Raw genomic sequence first — 26369 nt, 5'->3', positions numbered from 1 at the left:
CAAAGTGCTACGTAACCTTTAAAAACTCCATGGCATGATATGATTTATTCTTCCTTCATTCTGTTTTTGATGCTCAGGATCTCCATTTGCCCGAGCCAGCTTGAAAAGCGGGAAGAATGAGAGCTCCTCCTACTTCCGCAGGAAGGAGAAGATGTTTCGTTTTTTCATTCGGCGGATGGTGAAAGCTCAAAGTTTCTATTGGTTCGTCCTCTGCGTGGTTGCACTGAACACACTGTGCGTTGCCATAGTGCACTATGGCCAGCCACAGTGGCTGACTGAAGCCTTATGTAAGTATTTCACTATATATTCAGTCAAGAGTCCATTCATCTGCTTTGCCCAAACACTTCACTTCCCCAACTCTCTCCTCCATTGCCCTTCTCAGCCCTCCATCTCCCTCTCACTGGACTGCCCCCCCATCAATTTCATGCTATCTGGCTCCTTTTCTTCCCCAACAGGCACCCCCTCTCTCTCATTATATCCCCATACTGACTCTTTCACCCTCCTCAACCATTTCATTTATCTCCCCTCGTGTTCCCCGAGTTTGATTCCCTCATTCCCAATGATCTCCTCTCATGCTTTTCTGCTTTCTTTCATTCCTGCCCCTTCATTCCCCCCTTTCTTTTTCAAACCCTATCTCCTCCCACTCACTACCTCTTGCTCTCCTCACCCCTTCAATCCCCTCACACCTCTGGCTCTCTCTCACTTACTCTACCCCCATCACCACCTCTAGCTCTCTATCACCATCTTCCACTTTACCACACCTGGTTCTGTCACCGTTCCTCCCTCTTCACCATTCTGGCTCTCTCACACACATACCTTTCATCACCATCTCTGGCTACTCCCAACCCCATCTCTTGCTGTCTTTACTCCCCCATCGCCACCTCTGGCTTTCTTTCATACAAGCCTTCCCCCTCCACTCCATTTCCATAAGCTTTTTTTACACCCCTTCCCCTCCCCCAGAAAACTCCTCCTCCCACGTGATTCTCATGCACCCCTCCTATCCTGACTCTCAAGTTTATATTGCTGATTTCAGGGAGATGGGGGAGGAAACCACATTTTCCTCCTTTCATGCTTCCCCGGTATTTATCCCTCTCCTAAACCTTCCCAACATTCAACACATTTTGTGCCATCCCCTCTCCTCGTCCCCAAGTACTCACCTCCCCCCAACATGAACCCCCTCTTGTACCCACCCTGCCCCAAGCATTCTCTCCTTCCTCGCCTCCTCCAACATTCACTCCCTTGCACACCACCACCCCTCGTGCAACAACACTAGCATAACACCCCCCTTCTGCATTTCATCCTCCGTTCAGCATTTACCTCCTCTCGCTTTCCCATAAATCACGGCAACCTGACCTGGGCTCCAGGTGCCTCTTTCCTCTTCCCCAACTCTGCACCTCAGCTGAGCCCAGAGTCTGCTCCAGTCCCTTCCCTCCTGTTCTCTCCGAGAGCTGCCTGCTGAGACAAAGAGACAAGTTGGGAGGGACTGGGTGGGACATAACTGAAGAGAAAACCATTGCACGGCTCTCTTCTCTAGTCCCATCCCTCCTGTTCCTCTGAAGGCTGCCTGGTGGGGAGGAGCTGGAGCAGTAAGCAGAACAGCGGTTTTTTGGCTGCCTACAGCCAAGCTTTTGGCTTGGCTGTAGGTGACCATGGCTAGCCACACTCCTGCAACAGACTCACACAAGAGTATGTCTCCTCATCGTAGAGCTTAGCCTAGTCAAGGCAGATGCACAGGACAAATAAGATGCTTTGGGATTTTTTTGTTATTATTATAGAGAAATGGTAAAAATCAAAAGTCTGTGGTCAAGAAGATCCAGAGTTTAAGATTTAAAGCAGTTTCTAAAAGGTTGGATTTTATGGCCAGAGAGGGGACATGACACAACAACTTAGGAAGGCTGTTCAGGCACAAAGAACAGCAAGGGGTAAGCATGGAGTTGGGAGTTGGGAGTTGGCAGTGGAGAAGGGCACAGATAAGAGCTGTTTGCTTAATGAATGGTGCACTTGCAGTCGGTTACACCTCTGTTTTTTTTTTTATATAAATTCTACTTGAGCAACTGGCATTAAAAACAGTGCTTACATTTTTAAAACATTTGATTGAGAACAAAAATAGAACCTTAAGTACTTAAACAAAACTGGATTATGTGCAAGGGTGCAATGTTGTTACTTGATAGTTTCATACCTAGGATAGATTTAGCAAACGTTTGCTCCAGTACAAAAATTGCTCCAGATAACAAAAATGAAAATCTGTCAGCCTAGATTTTCAGGCTGTGGTAAAACTGGAGCAAAAGTTTGATAAGCTTGCCCTTAGGGTCACAGCAGTTGGTGTTCTCTTGTACCCGCTCACCCAGTCCTGTGATGGGATCTCCGAAATATGTCACACAGACCCTTTCACTCTATGTCCTGCTGAACTCAGGAAGAGCAATTGGAGAAGTTATGAATATCACACAATCCCAAATTGCTGCAGCTATCACTAAAGGGCCTGGAAGAGTACCAGCAGACTGAAACTGTCTATAATTGCTTACTGCAAATTCCCAACCCAAAGTGTTGCCTCACTTTTCACAATTACATTTTTTCTAAATTTGAAAATTGCAAGCACCCATCTCCCTACTTCTTATGCTTGGGAACTGTAAACTGGAAAATGTTTTATTAAATGTTCTTTCTATGTCAGATGGCTTATGAATTTTCTCCCTTATTTTCAGCAAATTCTTCCATTTCTCTTCCCCTTCCCAGTTATATGCAAAGTTTTTGGCTCATTAATTCAATGTTCTGTGAGCTTTTACCTTGGGTCTTCAACTTGCCCAGATATGTCATAGACTGCCCATAAATTTCCTTTTCAATGGAGATTATTGCTGAGGCACAATGCATGTATTCAGTCATAAAATACATGTATTTATCTCATATATGTATGGTTCCAGAGCATTTTATTGACTTTTTTTGTTGTAAGATTTGTACAGCAAATTTTATGACATTAATTATTTTGGGTTATACCTCCAAACAAGTATTGAATATGACCACATAGACTTTCCTTGTATATTTGCAAGGTTGTTGTTACGATTGGCTGTCGTGGGCTAACCCCACGAACTGCCAATCTCACCTCTTGGCTGAGCCCGCGCTGCCTTCAGTTGCTGCCAATATTGCCCTTCAACGTGGCAGAAAGCCACTGGTCCAACCTGCCATGCCTTTGACCACCAGCTGTAATATTATGTGGCAAGATGCTGCCACTGATTCCTTTGCAGCATGATGCCACCGCCAACAAATGTGTGATGTGCCTGCCTTGCCCAAAATTTAAAGGGACCTCGATGGAAACACCCCACCCCCCACCATAGCCCCTATTGATGATGTCAGTCTAGGCCCTATAAGAGGGCGGCAGTACAGTCACAGCTCACCTTGGCAAAAGGTCTTTCTACATCCTTGTAGTGTGAGTTGCCTTAGTGGTCCTTGTCTTCGTTCTCCAGTGCCTGCATTCTGTATTTTCAGTTCCAGTGGTTCTTGTCTTCATCTTCAGTCCCAGTGTTCCTCGTCTTTGTCTCCAGTTCCTTTTCTTCAGTTCCTTGTCTCCTCGTCTGCTCACTTGTTCTGCTCCTTGCCTCCCTGTCCTGCCTATCTGTCCTGCCTTTCCTTTCTGACAGATAGCCAGTATTGACCACAGCTTGTTTTCTGAATACTCTCTTGAACGCCACCTGCTTCTGACCCCAGCCTCCTTCCAGATTCATCTCTGCAATCTCTACTCCTTCAGTGTCCTCAGTTGATCTCCATCCCATCAGCAGAGGCCCCCACCTAAGACCTGCTGGCCCCGGCACCCAAAGGCTCAACCCGAGGGGAATGTGGGCTGGTAAAGGCAAAGCTCCAGTTGGGCATCTGATTCATCCGAATCCGCCTGCTGATGGTGGGGAACCTGTAGGGCTCTTCCCTGCAGGTTATGTCAATTCCATCTCGGCCTAAGTGTCCATGAAATCAACAGTTGTGATGCCTTTTAAAGGACAATTAAGAAAGATGTTGCAGAATTTGAACTTTCAAAAACCTCATAGGACTCATCCAAGTGGAAAGTCTCAAGAATTCATACATTACGACATCTTTTCTGTTGGTTCATTAAAAAGTATTACAACCTACAAAGATTCCAGTATCTTCAAGGACCAATATGGCTACTAGTACTCTTCTGGAGTAATTATCAGCTAGCCAATCGCTCCTCTCGGTGTTTCCCTTTTAAAATTCACCAGTGCCACAGAGAGACTTTTCCCTGCATACTATGCAGCCACAAAGAATGCAGGAAAAAGCAAGAGAAAGCAAGAGGAAGCAGGTGTGGGGAATTTCAAATTTAAATCCCCATGTGTATTTGTGGTCCACTCTGGTCCCACTTCCAGAGCCACCATTTTCCCCCATTATCAGCAGCATGCAATGCATACCTTTTCTGCAGAGGGCCAGGGGCAATTCTCAAAGGGGTTTATTTTTTGCAGATAAAATCCAATTTACCTGTGGAAACCCCTTGAGAAATTGCCCCCTTCGTGTACTGGCCATGTAAAAGTTATATCTAGAACTTTGTTCCCCTTCACTAACTCCCCCTGGATTATGAGCAATACAATAAGGCACTAACACTGTAAGTTAATTTACATAAACAACCAAAAGCAAAATCTGAACAGATTAATGAAAACTTTAATTAAGGAATCCCTTTCTTTAAATCTAGAGACTGAGATAGTGTGAATAGCTCTGTGCTAAACTGTTATCCTTTCCACAATGTAAACAGTTCTGAGGGAAGAAAGATGCCAGTAGTAACATACCACAGAGTGTGAATTGCATTGTGAGTCATGAAAGCTAGGTGCATTTAGCACCCACAAAATGTATCAAAATCATTTAATGCACAACCTAGAATGTGTCATTGAATTTCTAAAATGGCCAGGAACCAAAGCCACATTTTGTTTTTTTAAATCAAAGTGTTAAATTTGAGCCTACTGTATGTTTCATTGATCCAGAGAAGTATTATCAGAAAAGTATTGCATGCTGCCTGCGATGTCATTAGCCATTATTAAATTTTCCATGTTATTGGATAATGTCTTGCTATCGCTTCATTGTGCATGTAGGGGGTGATTCCGCCAAGATCTTCTATTTGGATTGGTGACATATAAATGCTGTTTAAATAAACACATTTTCAACTCCTCAATGTAGCTTGCAGGTCCTCTAAGCTCATTTTCAAAGGGAAACTTTCCATGGAGTTTCCTTTTAAAGACGTTGTAGCATGCACACCACGGATACAAAAGTACTCACAATCTTTGCACCTGCTTTGTAGCAGATGTAATGTATGCCCAAAAAAGTGTGGATGTGCTGCTGTTTGTTTTGTTTCTTTTAATATGCTCACATTGTTTAGTGCACAGTAAATCAAACATGCATGTACGTGATCAGTTGAGTGCATAAAAAGCAGTGCACAGTAAATGTTTTTTCCTGAACATACCCAGATCAGTCCAGAGAAGTGGGTTGTGTATCCCTACCAGCAGGTGGAGTCAGAGAGTAAAGAACTTTGGGTACTGCCATATATAGAAGAGTGCCAACTGCCATCCCTCAGTATTTCTCTGACTCCAGCAGGTGGTAGAGACGCACTCCTGCAGTCTTAGTTAGTTTTTAGTCAGTGTGTTTTGTTTTTTGTTAGATAGTGATTTTTTTTCTTTTCTGACAGCGCTTCCTGAGGTGTTAGGCACCTTTGTGAGCCATCCCTCAGTGGAAGCCGGGCGTCTGGGGGGGTTGGACACTCTTGCCTAGGTTTCGCCCACTGCGGCTCGGTGGGTGAAGGCCAGGGGCTCTTAGTTTTTTCCCCCACCGAAGCCACTTCATCTGCTCCCTCTACTTTCCCTGCATGAGGCTCCATAAAATTAAAAAAAAAAAAAAGGAAAAAGTCTAGGGGCTGTATTTCTTTTTCTGAAGATAAGGAGCCGGGGCAGGGAGGGCCTCAACAGCCGTTCAGGGAGATGGTCGGCATTTCCCCTCAGCTTCCGGGGCTCCGGGTTGCCTCTGAGGGAAGAGGGTAAGCTGTACTACAAGGCCCGTTTGCCGGCACGTTTCGTCGCGTTTGCAGGCTCAGCTGTTTTTAATTAGGCTTGACGGCTTGATTTTCTCACATCTCCGGTGGCGCGCGCTTTTTTCACTGCAACAGCCATTTCTCCTCAAACTTCCACCGCATGGCGGCGCGTTTTTTTTTTTCATGGGTCCCAGCACTAAATCGGCGGCCTGCTGCGTGTGTGGGGTGTGTGGTCAGGTGCTCGATTCGGCTAATCTTTGTTCCGCTTGCTCCTCCGGGATGGAGGGCTCGTCGGGCCCATCCACCCCCTCCAGAGTGGGGGGGGAGGGGTTCATCGCGCTGAGAATATCATGAGGAGGATTCTCCTCCTTTTTAGCCCCTGTGGGACAGGAGCTTGATTTGGGGGCTGGTGATTCGCCTCCAGACGATTCCCTGCAGGGGGATGGAGTCCTGGAGGGGTTTTCCCCAGAATTCATTCTTCTGATGCACCAAACCTTCCTGGCCAGGAAGCATTTGGTGCTTAGAAGACCCAGACAGCCTCTTGACCGGACAGAACCTCTGGGTTGGGTTGCAGAACCTCTGCAGCGGCCTATGGAGCAGCCTCGTCCGAGGAATGACATCCTCCGAGGGTCACAGGATCCAGTTCTGGGGTCAGGGGCACCATTAGCCCCGGATGCTGACACGGGTGCAGATTCAGACCCAATTTCTGATATGGGTGATGTTGATACGGATGACCTGGATAGTGATGATATCCTGCCCGCTGAGGGAGATGATCCCAGCATGGTTTGCCTTTTTAAACAGGAAGAACTGCGGCCCCTTATTCCTCAGGTTTTGGATGTTTTGGGCCTGAAGGTTTCTCGGGAAGAATCTGATAATGAAGGAGTTAATCCAGTCCTTGATGGTATTTGAGGTCCCACATCTTCCTTCCCGTTGCCTAAGAAGGTCTGCAAACTGCTAACCCGTGAGTGGGATGCTCCAGATTCCGAGCTGAAGGTGGGCAGGGCTATGGCAAAGCTTTTATCACCTGTCGTCTGATGTTTTAGATCTTCTGAAGATTCTGAAAGTGGACACGGCTGTTTCGGCGGTCACTAAGAAAACCACTATCCTGGCAGCTGGAGCTGCCGCTTTAAAGGATATGCAGGATCGCAAACTGGAGATCCAGTTAAAGCGTGTTTTCGAAGTGGCTGCTTTGGGCCTTCGAGCGGCAGTTTGCGCTAGCCTTATGAAGAGGGCGTACCTCTGCTCGGTTCAGGAGACTGCTTCCAGTTCAGGTTCAGGTGGTTCTGGTGCGTTGCAGTCCGCCCGGTTGGATGCGGGCGTCGCATATGTGGCTGATGCGCTTTACGATCTGGTGAGAACCTCGGCTTGGAGTATGGTATCCGTGGTAGCGGCACGGCGACTCCTGTGGCTGAGGAATTGGGCGGCGGATTTGTCCTCAAAGTCCCAACTTTGTAATCTACCCTTTAAGGGCAAGCTTCTGTTCAGGGAAGATCTTGATCAGCTGGTTAAGCTGCTCGGTGAATCCAAAGGCAATAAGTTACCAGAAGATAGGAGATCTTCTAAGAAGGTTTTTCCCCCTCAGTCTCGCTTTCAGGATTCTCGCCGTTTTCGATCTAGCAGATATTCCATGCCTTCTGGTCCTAAGCAAAATTCGGGCTGCCAGCAGTCCTTTCGAGGAGGTCATCGCTCTGGTAGTGACTCCAGATACCTCAGTACAGGAACCAGTAAACCCTCCCAAGGAAGCTACGAGCACCCATTCCGTCGTCGAAGCTGTCAGTGGCAGATTATCCAACTTTTACGTGGAATGAGAAAGTATTACCTCGGACTGTTGGGTTCTAGAGGTGATCAGAGACTGCTACGCTCTAGAGTTTTCACAGCCAGTTCAGGAGGTTTTTGTGGAATCACGCGTGAACTCAAGCAGCAAACGAGACGCGGTTCGGGTAACTCTACAACATCTTCCCGAGCTTTGAATGATTGTCCCAGTTCCGGAAGCGTAGCAGGGACGCGGACGTTACTCGGTTTACTTTGTGAATCCCAAGATGGTGGGCATATTTCATCCCATCCTCGACTTGCAGAAGGTGAACCATTATCTACGAATCCCTCATTTCCAGATGGAAACTCTGAGGAAGGAAATGGTGGCCGTACGAAAAGGGGAGTTTCTAGCGTCCCTAGATCTCACGGAGGCGTATCTTCACATTCCCATCTGACTAAGCCACCAGCAGTGGTCTCGCAACAGCTCCTCGGACATTCACCAAAGTGATGGTGGTAGTAGCGGCTTTCCTTCGCAAGGAGGGGATTTTAGTCCATCCTTACCTGGACGACTGACTTATTCATGTGAAGTCTAGGGAGGACTGCGAGAGATCGGTTCGCATGGTGATGGTCGCCTTACATTCACTTGGGTGGGTCATCAATGTGCAAAAGAGTCACTTGGAACCCACCCAAGAACTGATTTATTTGGGAGCACTGGTCGATACCTTGCACGGCAAAGTTTTTCTGGCTGCGGACCGAGTGACAAAGTTACAAGGTCAGAATCATTCTTTTCTTCAGAGGAAGAGTCCCACAGTCTGGCATCATTTGCAGGTCCTGGGTTCCATGGCTTCCACTCTGGACCTGGTCCCATGGGCATTCGCTCACTTATGACCTTTACAACATGCACTTTTGTCTCGATGGAGTCCGGTGTCAGAACAGTTCCACCTACAAATGCCGCTGCTTCCAGAGTCAGTCTGTCGTGGTGGCTATCGCACGACAATCTGGAACGGGGTGTGGATTTGGATCCTCCGAATTGGCTGATAATCTCCACTGATGCCAGCCGGTCCGGTTGGGGAACAGTGTGTGCAGACAAATTCGCTCAAGGTGTCTGGTCACCGACAGAGAGCTCCTGGTCTATCAATCGACTCGAGACAAGAGCGGTTCGACTTGTCCTACAAGCATTCCTACCTGAGATAAGGGGCAAAATGGTAAGAGTATTCTCCACCAATGCGACAATGGTGGCTTACATCAACTGGCAGGGCAGAACAAGAAGTCCCACAGTTGCGCGACTCCTGTTCGCCTGGGCAGAACAGCACCTCGGGGGTATTGCCACCTCTCATGTCATGGGAGAGAATGTGCAGGCGGACTTTCTCAGCAGGCAACAACTCAATCCAGGAGAATGGGAGCTGTCTCCCAAAGCCTGGAATCAAATTTGCGCCAGGTGGGGCATTCCGCAGTTGGATCTGATGGCAACGTGGATGAATGCGAAGACAGATCGCTTCTTCAGCCGTCGTTGGGAGCATGGCTCGGTGGGTCTCGATGCTATGGTGTGCCCTTGGCCCATCGGAATTCTACTTTGTGTTTCCGCCTTGGCCCCTCATCGGTCGGCTTCTCCATCGCATAGAACTTCACCCAGGCAGGGTGGTGTTGGTGGCACCAAGTGGCCGCGTCGCCCGTGGTTCACGGATCTGGTTCGCTTTGCTCTAGAGGGTCCCTTGCAGCTAGCTCATCTGCCGTGTTTACTTTGACAAGGTCCCATATTTTCGGATCGGGAGGATCACTTCTCTCTCGCAGCTTGGCTTTTGAGAGGCGATGTTTACGCTTAAATGGTTATTCTGACCAGGTCATTTCCATGCTCCTGCAGGCAAGCTGCCCAGCCAGCTCTATAGCCTATGTTAGAGTCTGGAAGCTGTTTGAATCATGGTGCCATCAGTGTTCTTGCGATCCCTTAGCTGTGGACATCCCTCGGGTCCTGGAGTTTCTACAACAGGGGCTCGCTAAGGGTTTAGCGTTTAATTCCCTTCACGTTCAGGTGGCGGCTCTGGGTGCTTTGATTGGAAAGTTTAACGGTTGTTTGCTGGCCGTGCACCCGGATATTGCTCGGTTTCTCAAGGGAGTTAAACATTTGCAGCCTCCCGTCCGTTCTGTGTGTCCTGATTGGAGTTTGAATCTAGTGCTTCGGGTACTTTGTGGTCCTTCTTTTGAGTTTATCCGAAGAGCTTTGCTGAAGGATCTGATGTTGAAAACGGTCTTTTTAGTGGCCATTTGCTCAGCGCGTCAGATTTCAGAGTTACAGGCATTGTCGTGTCGTGACCCCTTTCTTTGGATCTACGACGATAGGGTGTCATTGCGCACGGTTCCGTCCTTCGTTCCGAAGGTGGTATCGTCCTTTTACGTCAATTAGACTGTGGAGCTTCCAGGGTTTCCTCAGTGGTCTTGGGAGTCCTCTCAGGGCAGGGACCTTCATCTTTTAGACGTATGTCACATTTTATTGCGGTACTTGGATGATTTTAGACGTTCCAATCATTTTTTCATTCTATTTGGTGGTCCTAAGAAGGGGGACAAAGCGTCTAAGACATCCATCTCTTGTTGGATTAAAGAGGCCATTTGTTTGTCATATGTAGCCCGCGGACGCCAAGTGCCTTTGGGTCTCAGAGCTCATTCCACCAGGGCCCAGGCTACTTCCTGGACAGAATGTCAGTTGCTGTTGCCTCAGGAAATCTGTAGGGCAGCTGTGTGGTCCTCACTTCACACTTTCACTAAGCATTATCGATTGGACGTTAAAGCTTCTGATGAATTGTCCTTTGGTGAGAGTGTCCTGCGTATGGGTCTTTCGGGTTCCCACCCAGTGTAGGGTGGCTTGGGTACATCCCATTTCTCTGGACTGATCTGGGTATGTTCAGGAAATGAAAATTGGTTCTTACCTGCTAATTTTCGTTCCTGTAATACCACAGATCAGTCCAGAGGCCCACCCCTTTTCTTCAGTTACCGAAAGACTGTCTTGTTAGACTTTGCAATGTTTCTTTTTTCACGATGCTTCTTTTGCAGATACATTTGATGGAGCAGTTCTTTGAAATTTGTTTGGTTTATGTGTTCATGGGGCAAAGTGGTAGTTAGTTTTAGTTGGTTTCTACCCTTTGTTCCTTAGTTCTGTTTGCATGTGTTTCTTAGTTCTGTTTGCATGGGCTTGGTTACAGGTCAATACTGTAACCAAGTTGGCACTCTTCTATATACGGCAGTGCCCAAAGTTCTTTGCTCTGACTGCACCTGCTGGTAGAGATACACAACCCACTTCTCTGGACTGATCTGTGGTATTACAGGAACGAAAATTAGCAGGTAAGAACCAATTTTTATTTTTTCTGCACTAAAATGAAATAACATAAAATGAAGTGGCCGTACGAAAAGGGGAGTTTCTAGCGTCCCTAGATCTCACGGAGGCGTATCTTCACATTCAGATTCCCATCCGACTAACATACAGAGATAATACCCAAGAGTTTTTATGAATCTATAGCAGCTTTTATGGTTTTTTATTTCTAACTTTACTTATGCTATTTTAGTTTTTTAAATAACTCTATTTATTTTATTTTATTGATGTTTTATTGTATTTATTTCTGTTTTCTTAACTGTCTTAAATTAATTTATTATGTAAACCGTTAAGATAGAACTCTTTGTTCTGGGCAACGGTATATAAAAATTGCACAAATAAATAAATAAATAAATAAATAAAACAAAAAACCTAAATAAAAAAAAAAGATTTTCAGTTGTACACCCCTACTAAAAAGTGCACACAGCGCTTTCACAATGGAATCACTATGCATACTTGTCACAGTCCAAGACTGTGATTTTTCGGGGCTTATCTCTAAATTGAAGTTACATTATTATAAGCTGTGAGAAGGGGGTCCCTTTTGTCAGTGATTAGCTTCCCTCATACATTTGTCACTTGGATGCATGTCAGAGTGTGATCAACTGTATAACAGGGGAAGAAGAAAAAAAAAAAGATCAACTATCTCAACCTTTCTACAGATATTTGTCACTCCTAAATAGTGACTCTGTGGGACTGCCCAGAATTTGCTTTAAGGCAGAGCTTCCTGTCTTATTGTAACCCTGAAATTAATAGTACAGCTGTATTAGGCTTCCAAGAACACTGGGCAACTGGCACAGAGCAGCCATGGTTACCACCCTAACATCAGACACATGGTTGCGCTTGTAATCTGCACAGTGTGGCCATGATTGTAACTCTAATACCAACCAGAAATGCCACATGCCTGGTATTACTCTGAAAGGAGGTGGATGCATAATCTTTGCTTTGTATTTTGCCTCTCTGTAATTTTCTCTACAGTTATCCTGCTTGGGTAATATAAAAATTGTGTGGCTAACTGTGCATCAGCCTAATAACATCAGGCTGGAAGAAGACAGTGTGGAAATAGAATTAATTTGTCAGTGATTGACAAAATGGGGCCGCTAATGACCTAATCTAGACATATAGGGCAACAGAATATCAACATGTCTTTTGCCAGGAGCAGGAGTTGAAAATTAAATCAGTCTGTTTGTGCCAAACTTCTTTTTTTTTTTTCAAATTACATTATGGAATGTTTCTGTTTAAAGGTAGATTCAATTAAATGTGGGTCTTGAATAACGGAAGGTCGCGCTATTGAACTTGCATTTTCAATTAAACTGGCAGGACTCGTGCTATAGAAGGTTTTATTACTGATCAGCAATGTGTTGTTCCCACTTTATGAAGCATCACACACCAGATGCACTGGGCCTTTTGTCCACCTTTGGTGCACCTGGCCCTATATTTTTACTTGTCCTGCTAAACGATTTTTTTTTTTTCCGGGGAAGGAAAGATGGCGGGTCTGTTTAGTTTTCATCATAGAAACATCATATCCAATCAAAACTTTAACAGAGTAACATAATAAATGATCACAAATAAAGACCAACTGTCCCAGCCAGTGTGCCCAGTTGCCTTCCTCTCTGGATTTATGCTACTTTGGATATGTGACCGTATAGGTCACCAAAGTTTAATTAAAACACCACCAACCCCCCCCCCCCCCCAGCCCCTCCCCCCTATTTCCAAGTCTTTTACCAAATCTTTTACCACTGCCCTCAATATCGTTCTAAATCATTCTCATTGTTAGGGGTTATAACCATGGCCATGCTGTGTTAGTTACCACAGTCTTTTTGGAAGCCCCATGCAACTTGTATTTTCCCCTTTTGGCCCTCTAAGTTTCATATAGTTGTGAACTAGTGTTTTTCTCATGGAACGATGGTATTAAACCCCCCCACACACAAATAAATAAATATAACTGGGTGATCAATCAAGTCCACTCTTTCATATCTTCTGCCCATTACCTCGCTCCTTCCCCTCTCCCCAAGCATGTTTAAATTCTGTCATAACTTTGGTTGTTACTACCTCTGCTGGGAGGCTATTCCAGAGCTTCTAACACTCTTTTAGTAAAGAATGTTTTCTTATATTTCTTTGTACCTTCCTCCCTGTAACTTCATATCACAACCTTTTCCATAGAAAAGGAAATTTGTACTAAATTCCACCTTCCCATTAGGGATGTGCAGAGGAAAAAAAAATGTGTTTTCGTTATTCGGTTCATTTTCAGGAGGTTTTTTTCCCCCAGGAATTTTGGTTCGTGGATTGCTTGATTCACTTCATTCAAATGGAAAAAACAAATCAAGCAATAAAAAAAAAAAAAAATGGCCAAAAACTGAAAGCGAAGCCACCCTCCCACCTCCCCTTTGGAAAAATGCCAGGGCCAGGAACCCACCCTGGCCCCCATTTACCTGGGCCAGTGGAGATCCACTGGCAAGGACTAGGCCAAAGCTTTGGACTTCCACAGGCTGAGGCCGTAGTAGGTTGATGCAGCCTCGGCCTACTCAAGGTTGATGCTTTGGCCTGGGCTGGAGGAGCCTGGATCTAGGCCCGACACCACGACCTGACCTGGAGGCCAGCTCCTGACACTGGGACCTCAGCCAGAGATCAGGCCCAAAGCCGCAACCCAACCCGGAGGCTGGGGCCTTTGGCCAGACCCAGACCTGATGCTGCAACCTGACCTGGTGGCTGGGACCTAATGCCTGGGCCTCAGCTGAAACCAAAGCCCAGGCCCAATGCCATGACCTGACCCAGAGGTTGGGTCCCGCACCAGGCCTCGACCCAGACCCAGGTCCAATACCACAACCCGACCCGGAGGCTGGGGCCTTTGGCCAGACCCAGACCTGATGCTGCAACCTGACCTGGTGGCTGGGACCTAATGCCTGGGCCTCAGCTGAAACCAAAGCCCAGGCCCAATGCCATGACCTGACCCAGAGGTTGGGTCCCGCACCAGGCCTCGACCCAGACCCAGGTCCAATACCACAACCCGACCCGGAGGCTGGGTCCTGATGCAGTGCAGTACATCAAAATGGTGCTGTCAGCTGGGGTGAATATGCCAGAGTTAATTAACTCCTGTGCAGCCCCAGTGGATGCCGTCAATTGGCGCTGAAGAAAGAAGAGGACCGGAAGAGAAGTTACCAGGCCTGGGCTAGGAGGCTTGGGCCGAGGCCCAGGCATCATGACCTGGCCTCCCAGCCAAGGCCACAGCATCAGACCTGGGTGTGGTGAAAGGCCCTAGTATTGGGTCCTGGCCTCCAGGTGGTGTTGGGGTGTTGTTCCTGGGCTCGGGCTTCAGCCTAGGCTGAGGCCCTGGCATCGCAACCTGGCCTCCGAGTTGGGTTGTGGCAATAGGCCTGGGCTCAGGTTCCTGCTTAGGCTGAGGCCCTAGCATCGGGACCCGATCTCTGGGTTGGGTTGCGACATCTAGCCTGGATCTGGGCCGAGTCGGATACCCGATAGATCAGGTAAATTTTTTTTTGTGTTTTTTTTTTTATTTTTGGGAGTCTCGGCTGAGGCGCAGGCATCAGCTCATGCCTCTGCCAGGACCCCTAGCATTGTGCTCATGCCCAGGTTGCTGCCCCTGCTGTGGGCCTTGGCCTAGGCCCTAGGCGAGGCATCAGCTTTGTGCTCGGCCGTAGGCTGCGGCTCCTGCTTTGGACCGCGGCCTATGCCCTAGGCAAGGCCATGGCTTCGGGCTTAGGACTAGGCCCGATACATTATTTATTTTATTTATTTATTTAGAGATTTTTAGATACCGCAGTACGTAAAGATATACATCACCGCGGTTTACAATTAACAAAAAATTAGCAACAAGGCTTTACAAATAACAGTATTAATAAGTATTAATTACAAATAACAGGATTAACAGAAAACAGGCTGAATCAACAGAAGACCATCCATTAGAAGAATGTTTAACCTACAATAATGAAATTGTAGTAATTAGTTTAAAACAAAATGAATGAATAAGGTTTGTTTCATTTGGGAGGCCCTTGATTTGGTTTGCCCCCCCCCCCCCCCCGCCTTATTTGCTGCATTTTGCACTTTCGTTTTAAATGAATGCACATCCCTACACCCCATGTTACTGGAGATGTGTCTTTTAGTAGCCCTTCTCTGAACCACTTTATTCCTCTCAATGTCTTTTTGAAAAACAAATCTCCAGAACTGAACACAGTACTCAAGGCATGGTGTCACTAGTGACACCAGGGCAATATTACCTCTGCTTTTCCTGCTGATGAGACCTCTACATGTGCTAGTGAACATACTGTAAACTTTCACATATAGTCCTCCTTGTGATCAGAAGAACATAGGGAGGGTCATATTTTTCAGGGCCTTTGAGTAACAATGAAATTTAATAGTGCAATCTCCCCCTCAAACTTGGGGCAGCCTTTTCTTCTTGGAAAGGCCAGTTATGATTTCACAACTTATGGGTTAGTTCATATTGGCATGCATCTGAAAACCACAGAGGATGTACTGCTAAAAGGAAAAGGAGTGTAAAACGCATATTTTTGAATGAAATGTTGCACTGTGATTTTAGCTGTGCTCACATTGGTGCAGGAGGTCAATGAGCAGGCCCTTTTTTTTTTTTATGCCTGTAATTTTTTTTTACCTTTATCACTAGCTTTGTGATTGTTTTTTCCAACATTCTTTCCTCTCCCTGCCCTACTTCTTGCCTTGCCCTTTTCTATGCAACATTCCCACAGTGCTGTTCTTCTGCCACCAAGGGTTAAACTCTGTATCAAAACCAGTATCTTACCCTCACTTATGAGGTTCACTCTCCTCAGCTCCATGGCTCCTCTAAGCCCTACTGGTCTGGCCAGACTGAAGACTTGAATACAAGTTTGCTCTGCCAAAGCACTACAGCCTGAGCCTCTGGACTGGCATTGAAATTTTACCATTTTATTTGGAAGTTTCTGATTCCTAAAAAATTAGTAAAATTTTAAGACCGAGAAGACCACAGATTCGGGATCTTGAGCCTTTGTGGGATGCCTGTCTGGCAAGTCCACGGAAGTGATACAGAGCAAGGCAAAAATATTACGTATTATGTGTATTGACTTGCATAGCATGGCATATGTCAGAAAGATTGAGACTGATTTCCAAATTGGCTAAAGAGGTTAGGGCTGTTCAGCTTGGAGAAGAGACAACTGAGGGGGGATATGATAGAGGTCTTTAAAATCATGAGAGGTCTAGAACGGGTAGATGTAAATCGGTTATTCACACTTTCGGATAATAGAAGGATTAGGGGCACTCCATGAAGTTAGCAAATAGCACATTTAAAACTAATTGGAGAAAATTATTTTTCACTCAATGCACAATTAAGCTCTGAAATTTGTTGCCAGAGGATGTGGTTAGTGTAATTAGTATAGCTGTGATTAAAAAAGGTTTGGATAAGTTTTTGGAGAAGTCCATTAACTGCTATTAATCAAGTTGACTTGGGGAATGGCCTCTGCTTGCTGTCATCAGTAGCATGGGATATACTTAGTGTTTAGGTACTTGCCAGGTACTTGTAGCCTGGGTTGGCCACTGTTGGAAACAGGATGTTGGGCTTGATGGACCCTTGGTCTGACCCAGTATGACAATTTATGTTCTTATGTTTCCTAGATTATGCAGAATTTGTTTTCCTGGGACTTTTCCTGACTGAAATGTTTTTGAAGATGTATGGCTTGGGGCCAAGGAACTACTTCCACTCATCCTTCAACTGTTTTGATTTTGGGGTAAGTTTCTATGATGAACAAACACAATGCACTGCACTTCCAATTTGCAATGCTCTTTGCATATATATGCAGCTTTCTAAATCCATGGAAGGCAAATTGGCAGTCATTTGGTTGCCTGGCACTCAATGTACCACCTCCTAAAGACTGCATGATAGCTGCCAGCTAGTGTTCTCTCATCTGGAAGTGAGTGAGCACCTAGCTGGGGAAGGGAGCACTGCCACTAGTGTGAGAGGTGCAAACTTAGCACTAGCAGGGACACCACCTGTCCTACGTAAAATACTTTTAAAGAGCAACTCTCCTCTCTACCATGTAATTCAGTTGAAAATAATCTGAGCCTCTGGTGCTGTATGAAGACTACAATATCATGAGATGAGAACACTGTGGAGGCATAAACTCAGGCAAGATACAGCATGATTAAAAGTGGTCTTGTGGCCAGCCACTGTCCCTGGGCTTTAGAACTGAAGAAGATCTTACAGCAACATACAACTGATGGAGCATCATGAAACAAAAGGGGCAACTGCACTTATTCTTCTGGTAAAGGAGAAATGTGCGGTATTTGTAACACATAGTGTCAGATTTTGTGAGGATTGACATCTTGCTTGTGTTCAGAGAAAGAAATGTTGCTTACCCAAAGATAGCAAGATGTCAGTACTCACAAAAATCTTCTGCTTCCCCTTGGAGTTAGTTCTTCATGATGTCCATGTTCAGCCACTGGCCAGCTAGGAAAAAGTAGCCGATAATCTTATCTGGCTAATTTAGCCAGGATTTTTAGCAGCTGTCTTAAAGTTAGTTTTGTATGTTAGCCAGATAACAGTGAAAATCAGCATTTACCCAGCTAGTTTAAGGCCAGAATCATTAAGACTTTCTCCCATTTTATGTCTTTGGGAAAAACCTTTATAGGCTGATACTGTAAAATGCGCTCGGCTGATTGCACTGTTTTACCCGCAGTTGGACGTGCGTTTTCGCCGCGCGTCCACTACCCTATGCAGTAAGAGGTTGAGCACATTAAAAACGCACGTCCAACCCCTTCCCTGTCACTAATAGTGCTCATCACATCCAAATGCATGTTGATGAGGCTATTAGTAATTCACCCAGGATTCTGGAAAAAAATGTGCGGCTGATCCACACGTTTTACGCTCAGAAATTAAAGCCTGCCCAAGGGCAGAAAAATACGACTTTTCTGTGCACCCTCTGACTTAATAGCCTAGCAATATTAAGACGGAGGAACCAAAAATGTTAAAAAAAAATAAATTTAAAAAAAAATGTGCTGGCTGGTCAGGCTAGGAAAACTGATGCTCAATTTTACCGGCGTCCATTTTCTTAACCCATTTTCCTAACTCATGGTTGTCAGTGGGTTCGGAAAACCAGCGCATGTTAAATTGAGCATCGGTTTTCTGAACCTGTTGACAGCCACATCACCTGGGCCAAGGAGGCACTAGGGGTGTGTAATCATCCCAAGCACCTCCTTTTAGCATGACCCCTCATTTAAATACAGGATCGTGTGCCCAGGAGAGGTGGCTGGGCGTGCGTTGGGAGAGCAGGCGCTCAGCACTGAGTACCCATTTTCCCGCGGAGCTTACTGAATCAGCCTGATTGTGAATCAGGTACTTAAGCCAGAAATGGGCTCCGCCCTGGAATGTTCCCTGCCTTCCAGCTAACCAGATACATTTTTAGTCTGATAACACATTATCCAGATATCTCAGTGCCATACCTGGGAACTCTCTGTATTTTACCCGGAGACAGGAAAGCACCCAGGATATCCAGGTTCTAGAAAATCACCTTCTCTTCTAAGCCAAGCCGCATCTTTCTTCTATCTGTGCTGTATAATGACAGGCAACAGGACAGAGCCTGAGGTGGGAGGAAGCTCTGCTGCCGATTCTTCACCTCTCACTCCTGATTAATTCTGGCTATCACAATGAACTAATCAGCAGGGAGAAGCAGGAGAACACTGTCTTCCTCTCCAGTCCTGGATGGATCCCAGTAAAGGAGTGGGAAAGACAAGAGAAAGTGAGCATGTGTGTGTGTGTGTGTGAGAGAGAGATCAAAGGAGTGGCGAAGAGAAAAACTGAGTGTGTGTACCTACATGTGGGGGGGATCAGTAAGAAGAAGTGCGAAGAGGCAGCCTGAGGAGAGAGCAGAGTGGGTGCTGGGAGGGGTAGTGAGAAGAGAGAGTGTCAGAGGGGCAAGCAAGTTTAGTGACAGTAATGTGGGGGGAGTTAGAGGGGACAGACAGAGGAGTGAGGGGAAAAGAGAAAACAGGAGAGTAAAATGGAAGGAGAAGGCAATAACAAGGAGGAGAGGCAGTTGTGTTAGGAGAAGATGAGAGTAAGGGGGAGGGGGAGAAAAATTGAGGAATGGAGAGGGAGAGGGAAAAGAGAAAGGGGTGAGAGTGAGGAACATTGATGGCAGGAGATGAAGAAGAAGAGGACCCAGGATGTGGCGGGGGAGAAATCTAGAGTGATAATGTCAAAAGAAGAGGATGAATGGAGGAGAGAGTACAGGAGACAGAGGAAGAAGAATAGTGAAAGCAGAGAAGGTAGAACAATTCAGAAGAGGAGAAAAAAGGAAAAAAGCAGGAGAAGGGGAGAGAAAAAGAAGAGGAGAAAGTGTTAAAGCATTTGCTGCTAACTGAGATAGAACTGAAACAGAAAAGAAAACGGAAGGAGGACACCAGAGAGAGACAGAAACAAAGAAAGGAATAGAGATAAGGATGGAAAATGAGAAAAAAGACACTGGGTCAGAAAATAAAGCCAGAGCCTCTAAAGATTAGAAACTAGAATATAAATTACAAATAAAGTTGGTGGGGGGGGGGGGGGGGGGGCGGGGACGACTGTTGAGAAGGGAGGATGGGTGGAGGAAGAGAGAAAGTCTGTACACCACACCCTTTGGCCCTGCTAATCTCAGAATGAGCAGAACTCAGAAGTTCCCAGGTATGCTAGGGAGCCTGTCAGTGTGTGGGATTTTCCAGTCCTGCCATCTGTCCCACTAAGTCCATACTTAGACAAATAGCACTGAATGTCAGCTTCCTAGTCTTAAGCTTTGTGTAAAATGAAGGGCCCCACAGAGGACACGGTGACATGGATCAGGCTACAGATGCCCAGTGGGGCATGTCCAAAGCTTCTAGAAACTTTGAAGTAAAACTTCTATGCCAGGCACCATCTGATGATGTCACCCACACGTGTGAAGAATGCCATCTTGCCATCCTTGAAGAATACCTATTACAGGTGAGCAGCTTTGCTTTGCACATAAGTAGGATAATTTTCAAAAGGACTTCTGCAGGTGAAACAGTGCTTTACCTGCAAAAATGACCCTTTTGAAAATTGCCTGTTACATCACACACACACACACACACACACACCCCTTGCTTGCACATAATTTTAAGCACATTAGGAAGAGGCGTTTTGGGGGTCTGGATAAGATTTTTGAAAAGAATACACTTAAATTTCCCTGAAAATGTTCCGTGCACAAAGTAGTAACTTGTACAGGTAATTTTCATAGGATAATTGTTCACGCGAACATGTGCGTGTAAGTTCATTTTCAAAATTGGTGTAACTTAGACGTGTAACAGCCCACAAATTTAGGCAAGCTGTTATAAAATGACCCCTTTATAGCATATAAAATAAAAAGATGTTATTAGTGTGACATGTAATCCTTCCTGTGAACAGTACTTGATTTTAATAGGACAGGGGTTCTCCACACAGACTTTGAGGACCATCCAGCCAGTCTGATACCTAAGATGTCTCCAATGAATATGCATGAGAGATATTTCTATGTATTTGTATGCACATATGTCTCATGCATATTCATTGTGGCTATCTTGTAAACCAGGCTAGCTGGATTGTCCTTGAGAGCCTGGTTAAAAACCACTGGAAAAATGGACATTTTAGCTGCTTTTCTTAGATCTGATTGTGATGGAATGGTTAGAATGAATCTGCTCACCTTTCCTACATAAACTGCTTAGAGAAAGGTGACCAGATTGTTCTGAAGGGACAGGTGAGTTAGTCTTCCCTTTATAAATTCTAATTTCCAATAGGGCTTCCAAACCTATCCTGGGGACCCCACAGCCAGTTGGCTTTTCAGGATATCCACAATGAATATGTATGAGATTGTACTGAGTCTCCATGATATGCAAATGAATCGCATGCCTATTTATTGTGGATATCCTGAAAACCCGACTGGCTGTGGGGTCCCCAGGGCAGGTTTGGAAAGCCCTGGCTTAACACCCACTTCTACTGTAAAGCCTATGGTAATATACCTCTAAATACAAGGATATTTTTGTGCAGTGCCAATAATACATAGCAGGCTTGATTCTTTACATTCATAAAACCTTGTTTCATGCATGAAACTCATGTTTTGAAAAGCGACCCACAGGCTCTGCGAGTTCAAGTAGGAGAGAAACCCCGTTTTCATATGCACTCTTGCCTGCATTAGGAGGATGGGGAAGGATTTACACGCATTCTTTTTATTTTTGAAAGTATGTGTGCAAATCTCCACGCACAAAGTTATACCTGCTCAGGAGCAAGTATAACATCATGCACATGGTGCATGTACCGGGGATGCCCACAACTTTTCCAAACAGACTTAGATACTCAAGTTTGATTTGATAATATAAATTAAAATCTATGGGTAGGAAAGTACTAACAGACTTTAGCTCTATGCAGGATGTTATAAAATATCCCTCACTGAGACTATATTGTAGTTTTAGTGTATTGCAAATAGCACTTTTGCATTTGAAACACAATACAAAAGAACTTGTCTAGTCTGGACCCTGTGTAATAAGGAGATACTTCTATCATGGTGCTGATTCCTAATGCCATTAATATTCCTTTCATGGCACACATTCATTTTTGTAGGGTTGGGGACAGTTTAACAGCAAGAGTCAGTTATCTGGCATAAGATAACAGTGCTTGTATCCCCGATATTGGTCATGCTGGAGAGTTGATGCATTCAGCCCTTGTTGGAAGGACTTAGTCACATGTAACTCAAGCTTACCCTTTTAGACTGTCATCTAGGGACATAAGGCTCCCTGGTACAGTAATCAAGGAGCTCTAAAGGGTGGAATGAAAGGACTGAGAAAGGGAGCAGAGAATATAGTTACTGTGGAATAGGATAATGGAAAGCATTTCTTTACAGCATCTATATGGCACCTTGCCATAAACAGCATAAACATTTGTACTTTCATTTATTTTGTCCACAGATTGATTTATGAAATAGAATAGCTTGTTTTGAACTGTTCAGAGCATTCATCACTAACCTATTCTCAGACAAGGAGTTGTACCTTAGAGCCTTCAGGGCTGGGGCTCTGTTCCAAGCACCCTTGCATGCAGTTCTGAAATCACAGCCTCTTCAGCCTCCTCATTCTCTGCATTCTGTCTCCATCTCACAGCGAAGGATTGTTGTTGCAGGTTATTGTGGGGAGCATTTTCGAAGTGATCTGGGCAGCAGTTAAGCCAGGTACCTCTTTCGGGATCAGTGTTCTGAGAGCCCTTCGACTTCTGAGGATTTTCAAAGTCACAAAGTAAGTTACGTAGTTTAATTTTACCTTCAGATCTGCTTGAAAGTGAACAGGGATCACAACCAGTTTAACCTACTTCTACTACTACTTATTTCTATAGCACTACTAGACCTATGCAGCACTATAAGCACAAAAGGTAAACCTAAGACATAGTTTCTTCTCCATGGAGCTTACAGTTTAGTGAAGACCCACATATATAGCAAATGTGAGAACAGACTGATTCTTGGCTCAGGAAGTACCCCACTCATTGTGGTATCTCACAGTCCTTGGAAAGTAGATGTATATGGGCATCACAATTATCAAAACCATTTACATGGATAAACTGTCTGTCTGAAAATTGTCCACATTTTTGTAAATGGTAAAGTACAATCAGGAGAGAGGGCCTGCTATGACAGCGCTTAGAGTTGGCTGGCCAAGTTAGGTGGCTAGCACTGTAAATCAGTGCTCAGACCTAACCCAACCTCATGGACCACCCAGAATTTCAGTGACTAAATTTAGCTGCTTAGTGAAACTTAGGTGGCTAAATTTAACCACTCAACCGAACCGGTACAAGGGTATTAGGGGCCCTAGGTGAACCGTCAGCCTTGCAATTGCCATCTCTTACCTCCTCCTCCTGGCCTACTGTAAAGCATGTTGGGTGTGGGCTTGACACTCAGAAAGCCTTGAGTAAAATAATATAGTAAACCTCCCATACCAAAACAGCTTTAAATGTAGGCATTCAATCAATAAGAAGACTATCTATGAAAAGGCAGTGCAATTTTATGCATTTCATTTTGCTACAAACACATCACAACTGCCTTTGCAAATGCACAAAAAAAACAACCCAATGAATAGCATACATAAACATTTTCAAATACAATTAACAAACTCTGGCCTAGATGTCCCAGGTGGGACGCCACTATTGTGGAGGGGGGTATACCCATGATAATGGGCTGTACCTGTGATAGTAGGCCCTTCCCCCGAAAAAATATTGCGGCTGTATCGCCGTGTTGTTCTGTCTCATGGTTAAATTCTGCGAGGCAAAACAATGTGAGTTTGGCATTTACTGTGCCATGGCGGCCCAAAGGCTATGCGGCCCATGAAGTGATCTTGAAATAACTAGGGGTATTTGTTGCCTTCCCCCACCCCCCCTACCCAGCTCACTCCATGGCCCCAAAAATGTTTTAAATAACTAACTAGCATGAAGCCCCCCTTAGCAATGTAAAATAAAGGCAGCAGTTTCCCCATTCCCCCTTGTCAACTTAAATAGGCTGGTAGCCCCCTTACACCCCCCCCCAGGTTCAAATGATAAATAAATCATTGATGCTGTAATGAGAAGGCTACAAACCCCCCCCCCCCCCCAACCCTTCCCCCACACCCCAATACCTTACAAAATGAAGATCAGGGCAAGGAGAGGGCCCAGGACGCCATAATCCAAAATGGTGCCGCCCTGACCTTGCCCTCTGGGGATCAGATTAAACACATACACAGTAACAAACTCCTATATCCTTGTATGCTGCTTACTGAATTCTGGTTCCTTCTCAATGATTTCTGTGGCCTGCACAAAATTGCACCCAGGATTAGAATTGTTAGGTAAAATGTTGCCACTTGCTGACTAAAATGGTTAACACAATTCATATATCAGTTAACAACATCATATAGTCACTTTTTTTCCCCCTTAGCCAAGGAAAAATGATCTCAGTTGAACTTTCACAATCGCTTCAGCATATAAGCCTCATGAGATCACTAGAATACACTATCGCCTTGTTCCTTTCATCTTGCATCCTGACTCTCATCCCAATAGAATAGAAGGAACATCAAAACCGTCCGCAGGATCTTGGCTGAAACAACCTCAAACGTTAGAAAAACATTTTCACATTTTCATCTCTACCTTCTAGTCATGCAGGGGGCTAGGAAAAGGCACTTTCTCTCTCTCCTTGTAGCAAGCATCTTCAGTGGTTGAGAAGATGCACATAGTCACCTGTAAAATCTCTGGATTACAGACGTTTACTACTCCTGGGTATTATTTCTGTGAGGAGAAACCCCTTCACAAAATGCACTTAGGTCTCTGGTTAGAGTGGACCTCTTCACTGCTTAAGAGCTCTTGGATTGGAGAATGTAGGCATCCCAAGAAGAACCTGAAAGAAAATCCACATTAATAGGAGGTGCTAGCCATTCATCACTGCAACACTTTCTAGAAGGAAACCAAACTTTTGAGTTAGAATACTTAACTAAAACATAAGACCACGGATAGCATTACAGAGGGGAGAATGAGGAATAAGAATGTTTTGGAACTTTTTTAGAAAAATATTTAATAATTTTTTTTTATCAGGATTTTTTTTCAAATTCAAAAATAAACAGTTAAGGCAAAGTCCTTAAATAACATATGCAGTCTTCCTTTAGGACTTCTTGTCTTCTAGCTCTCTTCATAGAGCAGGCCTTCAGCTTCGGGGAGCTGGTTCTCCACAATTCCAAACAGAAGTCCCATTCAACTGCAACAAAAGTTTTTTAAATTTTTAGTCCACCAATTGCAGCTCACTCCAAAGCTGCCATCCATAGGAATCAACAGTCTAGGTGTCCGGAACCAAACAGCATCTGCAAGAAAAAAATAGGACAAATAGACAGACATGAGACAACAGACATGAGACAACAGCTAGAGCAAGTCATTGACTGAAGTCCTTTTTGAAAGAAACAGGTTTTTAACTGAAACTACTGGAAGAGGATTGACATCCACGATGTGGCGGTACCCTTCTTCAGCAGTGGTTCCTCGGTGGGCTAACTGGCCAGTATCCCAGAAGATTAATAGACTGGAATCTCTGGAATGGCTCCAGCACAGAAGACGCCTTTCCTCTGGATACATCCTTCTAGCAGTCAAGTGAAGGCAAACAGCGCTAAGCTGAAACGCAAAAGGAAAGTGTTGATCCTGCCCGAGCTTTTCAGGGCTGCTTCTTTCATTTTTAGCTTTTCAGGAATTGCTGCAGCTATGGCAGGGCTGCAGGGCTTAATTTTCCTATCCAAATGGCGATATTCCTTCTCTCTTGGCCTCAGATCCGAACAGCCCAGAATAGTACGTGCTATCCCTTTAAGAGCAGGCTGCTCTGTGCACAGACACAGTGGCTCCTTCTCACCAGCTTGCAACTCCAGTGGAGCTTTTCCTGGCTCTCTCTCCCCTTCTCTGCTGCAGCGGCATCAGGCTTCTCCTTTCCTGGCATGGCCCCGCACCACGGCAGCTCTTCTCCCACAGCTACGTCTTCACCAGTGCCCCCCTGTCGAGTCCTTTGGCAGGGCCAGGAGCAGTAATGGTCCTACTTTCCCGGCTTGCTCTGCTGTGGTGACATCAAATGGTGCCCTAGCTCCAGGCACCTGCACTGGACCTCTTTTTCATCTGCCTCTCGGGTGCGGCGCTCAGTCGAGCCCACAGCTTCTTTCAGGCTCTGCTCCTCTTCAGCCGTGCTGCTTTGCTGCTTTCCTGTACTCCAGAGACTGCTATCAGAAGCAACAGCGGCCCCACAGCAGCAGAGGAATCTTCAGAAGCGGCGAACCTTGGCAGCAGCAGCAGCAGCAGCAGCAGCTCCTCTCTGCCCACTCCCTTGGCCAATTCCTTCAGCAGTGCAGGGCTGTCTTCTGCCTGCAGCAATGACAGCAGCAGCTTTCACCTCCCATGCTGCAGCAAGAGCCGCCTCCTGGTGACAGAGGCATCGGCCAACACTGGGCACAGAAAACTCCTGCTTCTCCCCACACTCTCTGTCTCACGGGTTGTTTGAGGGGGCTTCTTCATGGCTCCAGATCTGCAGGCCTCTTCCACTCCCAGAAGCACCTCCAGTCAGCTCCTTCTCTCCAGCTGACAGCAGGATCTCCAGAAGCTCCTGCACCGGGAAGGTCACTTTTTGGCGAGTAGCCATGAGCTGTTTTCTCTTCTCCGTGTCCTCTCAGGGCCATCTTGATCCACTATGGTCATCAATGGGAGCAAAATTCAGTTTTCACAAAACAGTACCTTAGGTCAGAAAAATGCAGCAATTTAGCAAAAAG

General features: G+C 45.5%; 1 protein-coding gene across 1 annotated transcript in view; it reads left to right on the top strand.

Annotated features, from left to right (window-relative positions):
* CACNA1B (calcium voltage-gated channel subunit alpha1 B) overlaps positions 1–26369 on the top strand; it is a 1161590-nt gene that overhangs the window by 812381 nt on the left and 322840 nt on the right. The window contains exons 11-13 of the mRNA XM_029613506.1: positions 78–287; positions 16734–16846; positions 22252–22364. Coding sequence (XP_029469366.1) covers positions 78–287; positions 16734–16846; positions 22252–22364 — 436 coding nt within the window. The remainder of the gene's footprint in view (positions 1–77; positions 288–16733; positions 16847–22251; positions 22365–26369) is intronic.

The sequence above is a fragment of the Rhinatrema bivittatum genome, chromosome 8 (assembly GCF_901001135.1).
Source record: "Rhinatrema bivittatum chromosome 8, aRhiBiv1.1, whole genome shotgun sequence".
Classification (NCBI taxonomy): domain Eukaryota; kingdom Metazoa; phylum Chordata; class Amphibia; order Gymnophiona; family Rhinatrematidae; genus Rhinatrema; species Rhinatrema bivittatum.
This window is presented reverse-complemented; position numbering and strand designations above follow the sequence as displayed.